The sequence below is a fragment of the Salvelinus fontinalis genome, chromosome 29, assembly GCF_029448725.1.
Source record: "Salvelinus fontinalis isolate EN_2023a chromosome 29, ASM2944872v1, whole genome shotgun sequence".
Lineage (NCBI taxonomy): Eukaryota > Metazoa > Chordata > Actinopteri > Salmoniformes > Salmonidae > Salvelinus > Salvelinus fontinalis.
Genome location: NC_074693.1, coordinates 20,432,217 through 20,447,748, shown reverse-complemented (window position 1 = coordinate 20,447,748; position 15,532 = coordinate 20,432,217). Strand labels below are relative to the sequence as shown.

At 45.6% G+C, this 15,532-nt stretch overlaps 1 protein-coding gene across 1 annotated transcript in view; it reads left to right on the top strand.

Annotated features, from left to right (window-relative positions):
• Positions 1-15,532, top strand: part of fgfrl1a (fibroblast growth factor receptor like 1a) — a 102,996-nt gene that overhangs the window by 47,175 nt on the left and 40,289 nt on the right. The window contains exon 3 of the mRNA XM_055888580.1: positions 351-623. Within this exon, the coding sequence (XP_055744555.1) occupies positions 351-623 (273 nt within the window). The remainder of the gene's footprint in view (positions 1-350; positions 624-15,532) is intronic.

Genomic DNA, 15,532 nt, shown 5'->3' with positions numbered 1-15,532 from the left:
TCTGCCTTTCTCCCGCTCTCCTACGCATTTTATTCTCTCTCCCTCGTTAAATCACCCCCTCAAATTCCCCCTCTACACTCTACCCTTTATTTAATCTTAATATCTCCTCACAGACATTGTTTTCTAATCCTCAGATCAGAGCACACCAGCTTCTGTTTAATGTTGATGTAAGGTTGATCTCAGTTCAGATTATAGTCAATACCAGGCTCAGCATTGTTCTGTTCTGTATGGCAGCCCATATTTATCTGAAGTAGCAAACATTGTAGCTGCATATTACTGATTGATTCAGTTGTCTGTAATCTACTGTAGGTCCCATTATAACACTGTTACGTCTCCCTCTCGTGTCCCAGGCCCTCCCCACGTGGCAGAGAAGATCGCCCACCGGCAGACGGTGCGGATCGGGCGCACCATGAAGCTGCAGTGCCCCGTGGAGGGGGACCCTCCACCCCTCATCATGTGGGCAAAGGACGGCCGCAACATCCACAGTGGCTGGATGCGCTTCCGGGTGCTGCGGCAGGCACTGCGCATCAAAGAGGTGGAGGCCGAAGACGCAGGCACCTTCATCTGCAAGGCCACCAATGGCTTTGGCAGCGTCAACATCAACTACACCCTCATCGTTGTCGGTGAGTCTCCCCCCCCCTCCCATCCACCTTGCCCGGGTCCCAAATCTGTTTACTGTCTTGGGGTGTTACAATGACCAAGACAGCACGAACAGACCTGAAACCAAGCTATCCACTACTACACAGTCAGTACAGTATCTCCTCCTCTACCTCGACGGGAGCCAAGTGAATCTAATATGTTTTATGATTTCACACGGCTGCTCTACCACTGGTTAGTGGTTCTCCTCATATCATTCTTATCAGTGGAATGGCTCCTCGTCCTCACAGACAGCGACATTCATTCATGTTGTTAGAGAATCACCACCACCACCCTGACGCCAGGCCAGAAACCAGTGAAATTGGACTATAAGACACAGAAATAATAACCCTACTACTCTCCTCCTCCTTGGTTCTCTGTGACCCCCCCCCCCAGCCCTGTCTATGAGTGGTGCCTGCCTGTGTTCAGGTGGGATGGTTATAAGCCATGTCATGTCTGAGGCTGTCTGCCTAATGAATCAGGGCCTAATTTGGCAGGGTGTCCTGGGGAGAGACGGACGCTGGGATGGAGGGGGGTCATCCATCCATGGGCTGGTCTTGTGATTGCCCTCCCTCCTTCCAAACCCCAACTATTTAAGGACTTGAACCCTCATGCCACGGATGAGTGTGTGTGTGTGTGTGTGTGTGTTTGTGTGTGTGTGTGAGAGAGAGAGAGAGAGAGAGAGAGAGAGAGAGAGAGAGAGAGAGAGAGAGAGAGAGAGAGAGAGAGAGCTTTTCCTATTCAGATTGTTTTGGTTGAACGTGTGTGCTTGCATATGAGTGAGTTTGACTGTGTGTGACTTTGTGTGTTCGAGGCCAGTGTGGAGCGTGCTCATTCCCAATGCCAGGGTTTTATCTTGAGAGGTTGTTTTCTTTAGCTGGTCATTATTCATAGTCTGACTAGTGTCCTAACAACTCAGGGAATTGTTGGAATGAACATGCTCAGACAGATGTCTGTAGACACTTAACTGATATTGTAAAAAAGCCAAACTGGCAACAATTATTGCCGTCTTTGGGTACACAAACAAGTTCTCCATCAGTCTAAACAGAGCCGGTGTTTAAACAGCAGGAACTGGGCTTCAGCGTATGTGGCCCCTGGCTGCGTGGCCAGAATGGCTGCCATTGGGACAAAGGAAGTATGGTAATTAACTCCACTGGTGGTAAATCAGACTCAAAAAGGAGGGAAGCCATTACCACTGACCCACCCTCAGCCTCATATTGGCTACATTCCAAATGGCACCCTATTCCCTATATAGTGCAAAGGTAGTGCACTATATATGGAATTAGGGTGCCTTTTGGGCTATGTTCACTACCACAGTACTAACGGACCCTCACATTGGCTCTGTTCACTACCACAGTACTAACGGACCCTCACATTGGGTCTGTTCACTACCACAGTACTAACGGACCCTCACATTGGGTCTGTTCACTACCACAGTACTAACGGACCCTCACATTGGGTCTGTTCACTACCACAGTACTAACGGACCCTCACATTGGGTCTGTTCACTACCACAGTACTAACGGACCCTCACATTGGGTCTGTTCACTACCACAGTAATAACGAACCCTCACATTGGGTCTGTTCACTACCACAGTACTAACGGACCCTCACATTGGGTCTGTTCACTACCACAGTACTAACGGACCCGCACATTGGGTCTGTTCACTACCACAGTACTAACGGACCCTCACATTGGGTCTGTTCACTACCACAGTACTAAGGGACCCTCACACTGGGTCTGTTCACTACCACAGTACTAACGGACCCTCACATTGGCTCTGTTCACTACCACAGTACTAACGGATCCTCACATTGGGTCTGTTCACTACCACAGTACTAACGGACCCTCACATTGGGTCTGTTCACTAGCACAGTACTAACGCACCCTCACATTGGCTCTGTTCACTACCACAGTACTAACGTACCCTCACATTGGGTCTGTTCACTACCACAGTACTAACGGACCCTCACACTGGGTCTGTTCACTAACACAGTACTAGCGGACCCTCACATTGGGTCTGTTCACTACCACAGTACTAACGGACCCTCACACTGGGTCTATTTAGTACTAACAGACCCTCACATTGGCTCTGTTCACTATAAATCAACCACAGTGCTAACCACAGGAGGTTGGTGGCACCTTAATTGGGGAGAACAGGCTTGTGGTAATGACTGGAGCGAAATCAGTGGAATGGTACCAAAAATCTACTGTCCCGAACAGAATTTCTACTGGCCTGGACATGGTATAGTTTCTAAATGCATTGGGGTCATGCAGGGCCTATAGGTTGACATGCTTTCTCTCTATATGCAGCTATTAATTGAGACTATATTTATAATAAATAAATCAAATATTTTTGCATATCCAAGCTTCCCTTTATCAACCTTTGGAGAGTGGGGTCACGGCCAGGGTCTACCATTATTAGGGTTAAGTGCCTTGGAGATTTTTCACCTTGTCGGCTTGTGGATTCGAACAAGTAACCTTTTGGTTACTGGTCCAATGCTCTAACCGCTAGGCTACCTGCCGCCTCTTTTGTTTATTATGATGTATTAAAAACCTGTTTAATAGAATTTAGCAATGCAAGTCATTACTCTATTCTTAAGAATTGCATTGTATTAATTGCATTCATTATAGTTTCTAAAGTATGTCACTTTGAGAATATTATTTTTCATCTCAAAATAGGACGCTGCACCTTTAAGAGAACTCTGGTTCCAAAAGAAATATCAAGCTGGCTACAGTAGGCTAGCCAAGACAGATGCTATAGTGCACATATGTCAGAGTCAAGGCCCGCGGGCCACATCCGGCCCGCGAGAAGGTTTTTTACAGGCCCTGGGATGATCTTGATTTATTATTAGAACCGGCCCGCAGACCGCAGCAAGCCGGCAGCCCGCAGATCTTTTACACGCACCAATACTACATTTCCCACAATGCAACGGTGACGCACCGAGCAGTAGGCTGCTTCATTTCAATATTTATTGGCACAGCAGTCGTCAGCATCACAGTAAAATTAACTTTCAGATACCCATCAAAAATGGCAAAACGGAAGGTGGACACTGAGAACCGGGGGTTTCAAACAAGGTGGGAGTCGGAGTATATGTTCACGGAGGTAGCTGGAAAACCTGTGTGTCTTCTGTGTGGAGAAAGTGTGGCGGTACTGAAAGAGTATAATCTGAGACGACATTATGAAACGAAACACGCGGACAAAAACAAGAATATGGACATGGAACAAAGGCTACAAAAGGCAGAGGAATTAAAACGAGGCCTCAAATCTCGACAGGCTCTGTTCAAAAAAGCCAAATCACAAGGCCAGGCTGCTGTCAAGGCCAGTTTTATTTTGGCAGAAGAGATCGCTAAATCAGCCCGGCCATTTACGGAGGGGGATTTCATCAAAAACTGCATGATTAAAGTTTGTGACGAAGTTTGCCCAGAAAAAAGGCAACTCTTTTTAAATGTGAGTCTGAGCAGAAACACCATTGCCGAGAGAGTAGACCAGTTGTCCATCAATCTAAAAGAGCAGCTTGTGAAAAAGGGAAAAGATTTCATTGCATATTCCTTGGCTGTGGATGAGAGCACCGACATTTCTGACATTGCCCAGTTGTCAATTTTCATCCGCGGAGTGGACTCCAGCCTAAGCGTGACAGAGGAGTTTTTGGCTTTACGTCCTATGCATGGCACAACTACGGGGCATGATTTGTATGAAGAGGTGTCAAGATGTGTAAATGAGATGGAGCTGCCTTGGGAAAAACTCGTGGGTTTGACAACCGACGGAGCACCTGCGATGTGTGGACACAGGAGCGGACTGGTGGCGAAGATACGGGAAAAGATGCAAGAGGAAAACGCGACAGGTGAGCTGACAGCTTATCATTGTATCATACACCAGGAAGCGTTGTGCGGTAAAGCCTTGAAAATGGAGCATGTAATGAGCATCATCACGCGCACAGTTAAATTTATCAGAGCCAAAGGTTTGAATCACCGCCAGTTCAAGGCATTTCTGACGGAGTTAGAAACGGAGCATGGTGATTTGCCTTATCACACAGAGGTGCGATGGCTAAGCCAGGGAAAGGTGCTTCAAAGATGTTTCGAGCTTCGTGAGGAGATTTGTCTGTTCTTGGACAGCAAAGGGAAAGACACAACACAACTCCGAGACGAAATGTTTCTGTGTGAAATGGCTTTTCTGTGTGACATTACGAGTCATCTGAATGCAATGAACTTGCAGCTGCAGGGTCGGGATCATGTCATCTCTGATATGTACAGTACAGTGAAGGCATTTAAAACCAAACTGACTCTGTGGGAGACGCAGATGCGGAAAGAAAATTTGAGCCACTTTCCCAGCTGCCAGACCATGAAAGAGAAGCTCTCTACCAGTGCGTTCCCGAGCGCACAGTTGGCTGATAAAATAGGTATGCTTGCCGCTGACTTTCGACGCCGATTTGCTGACTTTGAAGCACAAAAAAGCAGGTTGGAACTGCTCGGTAACCCATTTGCTGTTGACGTGGAAAGCTCACCACCAAACCTCCAAATGGAGTTGATTGACCTCCAATGCAATGATGCACTGAGGGCAAAATATGCGGCAGTGGGTGCTGCGGAGTTCGCCCGTTTCCTCCCCGACACAATGCCCCAGCTGCGCATCCAGGCTGCTCAAACGTTGTCTATGTTTGGCAGCACATACCTGTGTGAACAACTGTTTTCTTTGATGAACCTGAACAAAACATCACACAGAAGTCGACTTACTGCTGAACACCTCCACTCAATTCTGAGGATTTCCTCAGCTCAGAGCCTTACCCCGAACATTGATGAACTTGTGGAAAAGATGGGACACCACCAAGTATCACCCTCAACCTCAAACAAGTGAACATTACTGTGCAATCACATATTTAGAGTTTTTACTCAGTTCAAGTTTAAAAGTTAAAGTTTAATATTTGTTTTCACTGCATGTTACTTCTCCTTAAACAAAGTGTTGTTTTTGATTAATAGATTTTTGCACTTTATTTTATTGTATTTCAATCCAATTATATTTTAAAAATATTTCAGTTGAGTGGATGATAGAAAATTGCTATTATTGTTTTTTTCTTTGAAGTAAATTTAGCCCACTTTTGCTAAAATAGAAAATATAGGCTACTGATGGTGCCTTGAATACCGGTTTCTTTCATTTAATGTTCATGTTATGGGGATTTTTATATAAAGGAAATTTGTCTTTTGTGTCTGTTGAAAATTAAAGATTACTGACAGAGCCATAAGAAAATATTGCTTTATTTATCTGATCATATTGGAATATATTTGTTAGGTTTTCAGTAGGTTCAATTAGGTTCACTAGACTGTATGCGTCATTTAAAATTTTTTCAATGAACATTCGAACAGTCCGGCCCTCGGCTTGTAGCTAAATTTTTTATTTGGCCCTCCGTCCATTTGACTTTGACACCCCTGCTATAGTGTATTTTTGTAGCTTTATAGTAGCCAGTATATTGATAGTATGTTCACTATTGAAAGTTTACTTTTGTAAATCACTTTCCCTAAAATAAATAACACAGCGAGTAGATTGATGGACGCTTCTTTTTGCTCAGGATCGCTTGCTTGTGCTGTGTGAACGTGTCAACTTCTGGATTGGTCGAGAAGTTGTGACTTGTGGAGCGTAGTTGTGCTTGAATAAACGACCAATCAGATCACTCAAATACAAATGGCACGACTGAAGAGAGAGAGAGTAAGAGAAAATCAAATGAGTTTTTATTTGTCACGTGCCAAATACAACTGTTGTTGACTTTACCGTGAAAGGATTGCTTACGACCCCTTCCCAACGATGCAGAGTAAAAAATAAATAAAAAATTGTAACACAAGAGGGAAGAGAGAGTGAGAGAGAGAGTCTGAATGGAGAATAGGTCTGTCGTAGTTATTTGAAGTGTGGAGCGGGAGGCCGGGCTACAATGATGGCTGGCTGGGCCCCAGTGTTGGCTGGCTTGGCCCGTGAGGTGTGGAAAGAGGCAGCTGCCCAGATGACCTCAGCAGCAGCTGCTCCTCCTTCCCTCCCCCTGCCTGTGCCAGGGTGCTCTGGGTGCCAGCCCGTGTTTGAAGCGCCGACACGGGTCTGGAGATGCCGTTTAGTCAGGTTTCTTAAACTTGTTCTTGTTTTATTTGTTGGCTTGCCTCCTCTCGCCTCCACAACGGCATGTTGTTTACGTGGCACGAATAAGGAGCGTTCAAAGGAGGCCGCCAATTTTACTTCCATGTATGTTGCAGTCAGGGAACGTACACGTTAACTAGGGCAGGGTCACATAATTGTGCAGATGCAGAATTAGACTTCAGTGCCTCCTGCCGTGTTGGCTTTGAAGGAGAGCGTCATGAATCGTGGATTTGACCCCAGAAGACGGTAGGTCATGTAATAGGAGCATTAAGCTATGAGATCCCCACTGAGGTCCACTTAGTAGTCCACTTAGTATGGAAACAGGCAAGTGTATTTTCATTAGCCCAACCAGTCTGCTTGGTGAACTCTGAATCAAACATGGGAACATAGATGAATCCATGGTTATCTTGTGTGGTCCCAAAAATGATCTGGTGTGGTTGGAAAGGCAAGGTCTAACTCACACCAGGACTGACACCTTTTTAAAATCTAACCCACACCAGAACTAAAGTCTAACCCACACCAGGACTAAAGTCGAACCCACACCGGGACTAAAGTTGAACCCACACTGGGACTAAAGTCGAACCCACACCGGGACTAAAGTCTAACCCACACCGGGACTAAAAGAGCCTTGATGTTTTTTTTAAGAGTTTAACTCACTAAAGTATTGACACCTTTTTCCCATTAAGGCTTGTCTCTGGCTGCCTTGCCAACTGCTGCTTCATGGACCACATTTCATTTGTATAAATATTTTCATAGTTTTCGTTTTCCACTTTATTGTATAGGATCGCACAAAAGATTTATTGTTCGATCCGGTTAGAGAAGCCAGTCAAGAGAAGTTCCATGACGACACTTGTTCACAATTTTAGGGAAATTAAAAGATTCCTTTAGCATTTTTTTCTCGTTGCATATCTGTTACTACGTTGAAGATATCCGTGCACTGGCCAATGGGATCACGGGGAGCCAAAGCCTCACTGATTGTATGCAGGCGTCAGCCACTGGGACCCAGCAAGGCTCAGAGGTGAAGCAAGGCTGATTATAGACTTTTATGACTATAGGGCTCAAGTATCTCTAGCTCTATTATGGCCCAGTATTCATTCAAATTTTGTATCAAATTTGATAAATTGCATTTGTGTGAAGTGTATGTATTGTGCATGACTGCTGTATGGAGTATTGTGAATGAATGGTGTATGGGTTTATTATACAGAGTGAGCTGGTTGATGGACCACAGGAGCAGTCAGTTGCAGCAGACTAAGTTGGCTTCAAATAAAATGTTATTTGTCACATGCGGCAAATACAACAGGTGTAAATCTTACAGTGAAATGCTTACTTTCAAGACCTTAACCAACAATGCAGTTTTAAGAAAAATAAGAGTTAAGAAAATATTTACAAAATAAAGTATTTTTTAAGACTAAAAATAAAATAACAATAACGAGGCTATAAACAGTGGGTATCAGTATCAAATCAAATCAAATGTATTTATATAGCCCTTTTACATCAGCTGATATCTGAAAGTGCTGTACAGAAACCTAGCCTAAAACCCCAAACAGCAAGCAATGCAGGTGTAGAAGCACGGTGGCTAGGAAAAACTCCCTAGAAAGGCCAAAACATAGGAAGAAACCTAGAGAGGAACCAGGCTATGAGGGATGGCCAGTCCTCTTCTGGCTGTGCCGGGTGGAGATTATAACAGAACATGGCCAAGATGTTCAAATGTTCATAAATGACCAGCATGGACAAATAATAATAATCACAGTAGTTGTCGAGGGTGCAGCAAGTCAGCACCTCAGGAGTAAATGTCAGTTGGCTTTCATAGCCGATCATTAAGAGTATCTCTACCGCTCCTGCGGTCTCTAGCGAGTTGAAAACAGCAGGTCTGGGACAGGTAGCACGTCCGGTGAACAGGTCAGGGTTCCATAGCCGCAGACAGAACAGTTGAAACTGGAGCAGCAGCACGGCCAGGTGGACTGGGGACAGCAAGGAGTCATCATGCCAGGTCCTGAAACTAATGCAGTATAAATACTGGAGGCTGAGACAGGAGGGGTCAGGAGACACTGTGGACCCATTTGATGATACCCCCGGACAGGGCCAAACAGGAAGGATATAACCCCACCCACTTTGCCAAAGCACAGCCCCCACACCACTAGAGGGATATCTTCAACCACCAACTTACCATCCTGAGACAAGGCCGAGTATAGCCCACAAAGATCTCCGCCACGGCACAACCCAAAGGGGGGCGCCAACTCAGACAGGAAGAACACGTCAGTGACTCAACCCACTCAAGTGACGCACCCCTCCTAGGGACGGCATGAAAGAGCACCAGTAAGCCAGTGACTCAGCACCTGTAATAGCGTTAGAGGCAGAGAATCCCAGTGGAGAAAGGGGAACCGGCCAGGCAGAGACAGCAAGGGCGGTTCGTTGCTCCAGAGCCTTTCCGTTCACCTTCACACTCCTGGGCCAGACTACACTCAATCATATGACCCACTGAAGAGATGAGTCTTCAGTAAAGACTTAAAAGTTGAGACCGAGTCTGCGTCTCTCACATGGGTAGGCAGACCATTCCATAAAAATGGAGATCTATAGGAGAAAGCCCTGCCTCCAGCTGTTTGCTTAGAAATTGTAGGGACAATTAGGAGGCCTGCGTCTTATGACCGTAGCGTACGTATAGGTATGTACGGCAGGACCAAATCGGAAAGATAGGTAGGAGCAAGCCCATGTAATGCTTTGTAGGTTAGCGGTAAAACCTTGAAATCAGCCCTTGCCTTAACAGGAAGCCAGTCTAGGGAGGCTAGCACTGGAATAATATGATAAACATTTTTGGTTCTAGTCAGGATTCTAGCAGCCGTATTTAGCACTAACTGAAGTTTATTTAGTGCTTTATCCGGGTAGCCGGAAAGTAGAGCATTGCAGTAGTCTAACCTAGAACTAACAAAAGCATGGATTCATTTTTCTGCATCATTTTTGGACAGAAAGTTTCTGATTTTTGCAATGTTACATAGATGGAAAAAAGCTGTCCTTGAAACAGTCTTGATATGTTCGTCAAAAGAGAGATCAGGGTCCAGAGTAACGCCGAGGTCCTTCACAGTTTTATTTGAGACGACTTTACAACCATCAAGATTAATTGTCAGATTCAACAGAAGATCTCTTTGTTTCTTGGGACCTAGAACAAGCATCTCTGTTTTGTCCGAGTTTAAAAGTAGAACGTTTTCAGCCATCCACTTCAATATGTCTGATACACAGGCTTCTAGCGAGGGCAATTTTGGGGCTTCACCATGTTTCATTGAAATGTACAGCTGTGTGTCATCTGCATAGCAGTGAAAGTTAACATCATGTTTCCAAATGACATCACCAAGTGGTAAAATATATAGTGAAAACAATAGTGGTCCTAAAACGGAACCTTGAGGAACACCGAAATGTACTGAGCTGACTACACTGACTGTGCTAGTGGCAGACTCCACTAAGCTGGCAGGCTGGGTAACAGCCTGCTGCCTGGCCTGCACCCTATTTCATTGTGGAGCTAGAGGAGTTAGAGCCCTGTCTATGTTGGTAGATAAGATGAGCGCACCCCTCCAGCTAGGATGGAGTCCGTCACTCCTCAGCAGGCAAGGCTTGGTCCTGTTTGTGGGTGAGTCCCAGAAAGAGGGCCGATTATCTACAAATTCTATCTTTTGGGAGGGGCAGAAAACAGTTTTCAACCAGCGATTGAGTTGTGAGACTCTGCTGTAGAGCTCATCACTCCCCCTAACTGGGAGGGGGCCAGAGACAATTACTCGATGCCGACACATCTTTCTAGCTGATTTACACGCTGAAGCTATGTTGCGCTTGGTGACCTCTGACTGTTTCATCCTAACATCGTTGGTGCCGACGTGGATAACAATATCTCTATACTCTCTACACTCGCCAGTTTTAGCTTGAGCCAGCACCATCTTCAGATTAGCCTTAACGTCGGTAGCCCTGCCCCCTGGGAAACAGTGTATGATCGCTGGATGACTCGTTTTAAGTCTAATACTGCGGGTAATGGAGTCGCCAATGACTAGGGTTTCCAACTTGTCAGAGCTAATGGTGGGAAGCTTCGGCGTCTCAGACCCCGTAAAGGGAGGAGTAGAGACAAGAGAAGGCTCGGCCTCAGACTCTGACCCGCTGCTTAATGGAGAAAACCAGTTGAAAGTTTCTGTTGGCTGAATGAGCGACACCGGTTGAGCATTCCTACAGCATTTCCCTCCAGAAGCCATGAGAAAGTTGTCCGGCTGCAGGGACTGTGCGAGGGGATTTATACTACTATCTGTACTTACTGGTGGCACAGACGCTGTTTCATCCTTTCCTACACTGAAATTACCCTTGCCTAACGATTGCGTCTGAAGCTGGGCTTGCAGCACAGCTATCCTCGCCGTAAGGCGATCGTTCTTCTGTATATTATGAGTACAGCGACTGCAATTAGAAGGCATCATACCGAGTTAATGTGCGGGGGTACAGGTTAGTCAAGGTAATTGAGGTAATATGTACATGTAGGTAGGGGTAAAGTGACTATGCATTGATAATGAACAGCGAGTAGCAGCAGTGTATAAAGAAATAGAAAAGTGGGAGGGGGGGTGGTCAATGCAAGTAGTCCGGTTAAACATTTGATTAGCTATTCAGCAGTCTAATGGCTTGGAGGTAGAAGCTGTTAAGAAGCCTTTTGGACCTTGGCGCTCTAGACTTGGCGCTCTGGTACCGCTTGCCGTGCGGTAGCAGAGAGAACAGTCTATGACTAGAGTGTTTGGAGTCTTTGGCAATTTTTAGATCCTTCCTCTGTATAGAGGTCCTGGATGGCAGGAGGCTTGGCCCCAGTGATGTGCTGGGTCGTACGCACTACCCTCTATAGCACCTTGCGGTCGGAGGCCGAGCAGTTGCCATACCAGTCAGTGATGCAACCAGTCAGGATGCTCTCGACGGTGCAGGTGTATAACTTTTTGACGATCTTGGAACCCATGCCAAATCTTTTCAGTATCCTGAGGGGGGAAATGCGTTGTCGTGCCCTCTTCACGACTGTCTTGGTGTGTTTTGACCATGATAGTTTGTTGGTGATGTGGACACCAAGGAACTTGAAACTCTTGACCCGCTCCACTACTGCCCTGTAGATGTGAATGGGGGCGTGTTCGGCCCTTATTTTCTTATAGCCCACAATCATCTTCTTTGTCTTGCTCATTTTGAGAGAGAGGTTGTTGTCCTGACACCACACTGCCTGGTCTCTGACCTCTCTCTAGGCTGTCTCATCATTGTCGGTGATCAGCTGTACCACCGTTTTATTCTCAGCAAACTAAATGATGGTGTTGGAGTCGTGCTTGGCCACGCAGTCGTGAGTGAACAGGGAGTACAGGAGGGGACTAAGCACACACACAGGTCCCCTGTGTTGAGGATCAGCGGGGGCCCCTCAGGATGGTTGTCCTTTTGGAAGGTTTTCCCATCTCCACAGAGGAACTCTGGAGCTCTGTAAGATTGACCATCAGGTTCTTGGTTACCTCCCTGACCAAGGCCCTTCTCTCCCGATTGCTCAGTTTGGCCAGGCGGACAGCTCTGTGAAGAGTCTTGGTGACTGCAGACATTTTTTGGTACCCTTCCCCAGATCTGTGCATCAACATAATCCTGTCTCGGAGCTCTATGGACAATTCCTTCGACCTCATGGCTTGGTTTTTGCTCGAACATGCACTGTCAACTGTGGGACCTTATATAGACAGGTGTGTACCTATCCAAATCATGTCCAATCAATTGAATTTACCACAATGAAATTGTAGAAACATCTCAAGGATAATCAATAGAAACAGGATGCACCTGAACCCAATTTCGAGTCTCAAAGGGTCTGAATAGTTATGTAAAGAAGGTATTTCTGTTTGTTTTTTTGCAAACATTTCTAAAAACCTGTTTTCACATTGTCATTATGGGGTATTGTGTGTTGATTGATGAGAAAAAAATTACTTTAATAAATTGTAGAATAAGTCTGTAATACAACAAAATGTGGAAAAAGTCAAGGGGTCTGAATACTTTCCAAATGCACTGTATGATGCTCATTTCCGACCGTTGCATTTGGCTCAGTCTTTCAACCATTGTGGGACCACAGTTGGTCCGTCTTGAAATGAGTGGGAGGTTGTACATACTGTAATCTCCCCACCCCAGCAGCGTTATTTCAGTGTTATCTTGGTGTTGATGACTGACCGGTGATGAGAGGAGTCTGTTGGAACCCTTCATCCATCCAGCTGGTAGTCATTGATATTGAATGTGTATATAGACGGGTTGGTTGTTTAGCAACAAAACCGATGCGTGCGCCACTATAGCGCAAAACAGACTGGGTTGGCTTCGATTGTTGACAACGTGTAAACTATATTTAGTCTCAAATGTTTATTGAAAAAATAAATACATTTTCCCAATGAGTACATTGTTACAGTTGTTTGTTAGCTAGCAAGCAAATTGTTTCCCATATTAGCATTGACATGAAATCAGTCAAAACACCTCAAAACAAGGTTTAAAAAAAAGAAAAAGGTTAAACTAGCTGAAACGAGTCCATTACGACTCCCCACATTGCAATTTCTTGTCATTGTTGGTAGCTACATTATCTGCCCATCCAGAATCACAACTCAGACTTCTGCCCCATTCAAGCGTGTGCATCGTTTTCGTGACGTTGTCAGCTAACCCATCTATTATGAAATATAACCCAACTTTATGATTTTTTAAATACATTATGTATCTGTGCAATCAAGACAAAGCACTTTAAACAAGAACAAACAAAAAAGAAAAAGGACGCAAGGATCTAGGAAAAGGAGGCGCCAAGCGTTACCGCAAAAACACAAGTAAAGGCATCGCTGTTCATCCGTCAGTGGCAGGCCGTGTCCTCCCTCCCTTTTTCCCCTCCCTCCCTCCCACCCGCTGCATCCCCTTCACTTACTCATATGTGAATTCATTTACAACTACTACACTGCAGGCTGCCATGATGACAGATTTATTTTTCCTCTTGCCACACGAGCATCCCAGTTTGTTTACTAATGCCTGCTGCCTCTGGCATCCAATTGTTTTGTCTGGGGGTTTGATCAGTTTTGAGGATTGGGCTCACATAATAGGAGCACATGTTGATCTGGACTTCTATCACCAAGCTCAGAGTGTTCTAGCAGGCCTGGCTAAAGGGGGGCCTGAGTGAAAGTTCCTCAACACTAGAAAAGGGGGTTCTGAGTGAAAGAGTTTGAGAACCACTGATGTAGAGGAACAAAGTGAGATGGAGAATGGCTTCATGATGGGACCCACAGCTTGTACTGTACTCACAAAGCTACTTCTCATATTTATAAAGTTGTATATTGCACCATCGTGAATGACACTACCGGATTTATTAATGTGATGACAACACAAGCGTGACTAGAAAGGAGTGTTGGATAGAGATGTGTGTGTGTAGGGAGCTGGTTGGAAGTGACACAATGTGATTTATGGTGATTTTTGCAGCTTACTCTGGCGCTAGAAGCTCAGACTGAGCCAACATCTGGGACTGATCCTAGACCAGGAGGAATAGACAGGCAGATAGACTGATCCTGGACCAGGAGGGATAGACAGGCAGACTGTATCTATTTCTTTATGCACTTGGTTCTCTTACCATTAACACAGGGTTTCACTGTACTCTAAAGGTTATGGGAAAAATGTGTAGCTGTACCAACTCGTGTACAGTACGGTTCAGTAACCTGACTGTACTATTTATGATAGTTCTGTTGACCTCATGTAACGGATGTGAAATGGCTAGCTAGTTAGCGGGTACGCGCTAGTAGCATTTCAATCAGTTACGTCACTTGCTCTGAGACTTAAGTAGTGTTGCCCCTTGCTTTGCAAGGGCCTCGGCCTTTGTGGAGCGATGGGTAACGACCGTGCTTCGTGGGCAACCGTTGTTGATGTGTGCAGAGGGTCCCTGGTTCTCGCCCGTGTCGGGGCGAGGGGACGGTTTAAAGTTATACTGTTACATTGATGCTGTTGACCCGGATCACTGGTTGCTGCGGAAAAGGAGGAGGTTGAAAGGGGGGTGAGTGTAACGGATGTGAAATGGCTAGCTAGTTAGCGGGTACGCGCTAGTAGCATTTCAATCAGTTACGTCACTTGCTCTGAGACTTAAGTAGTGTTGCCCCTTGCTTTGCAAGGGCCGTGGCTTTTGTGGAGCGATGGGTAACGCTGCTTCGTGGGCGACCGTTGTCGATGTGTGCAGAGGGTCCCTGGTTCGCGCCCGGGTCGGGGCGAGGGGACGGTTTAAAGTTATACTGTTACACTCACATGCTGCCAGTGGGATGGGGTGTAGACATACTGTACGGATAGTGCAGAAGTGAAAACCTCTACCAGCAGCAACATTTAGTTTTCCTTTTCAGGGGTTGAACAGGATAGGCTTCCTGGGTGTATGTCAGGGTGTCAATACAGGAACACAGTTAACTCTGAAGGTCACATTTTGTGTCCAAATAGGGATGTGCCTGACTGATATCGAGGCATGTTTTTTACTAGTAACAGTAGTTAAAATAAACACTTTTTTCACTGGATCAGTCTGGTTAATCTGACCAGAATGTGACTGCTGCTGGTTAGAGTGCATGACTGCCTGGTGAGTTGTGTTTACGCTGGTGATTGTTGGAGTGAGAGGTCAATGTCACTCTCTCTGCCCTCTATATATGTCCGTCCTCCATGTGCACAACTGTGATAGGCTCTGGAACGGTCTGTTATTCCTTGTAAGAATATTGCTGTAAGAACTCTGAATGTGTGGTACAAGAGACACTAATCTTAATTGCAAGTTAATAACACAC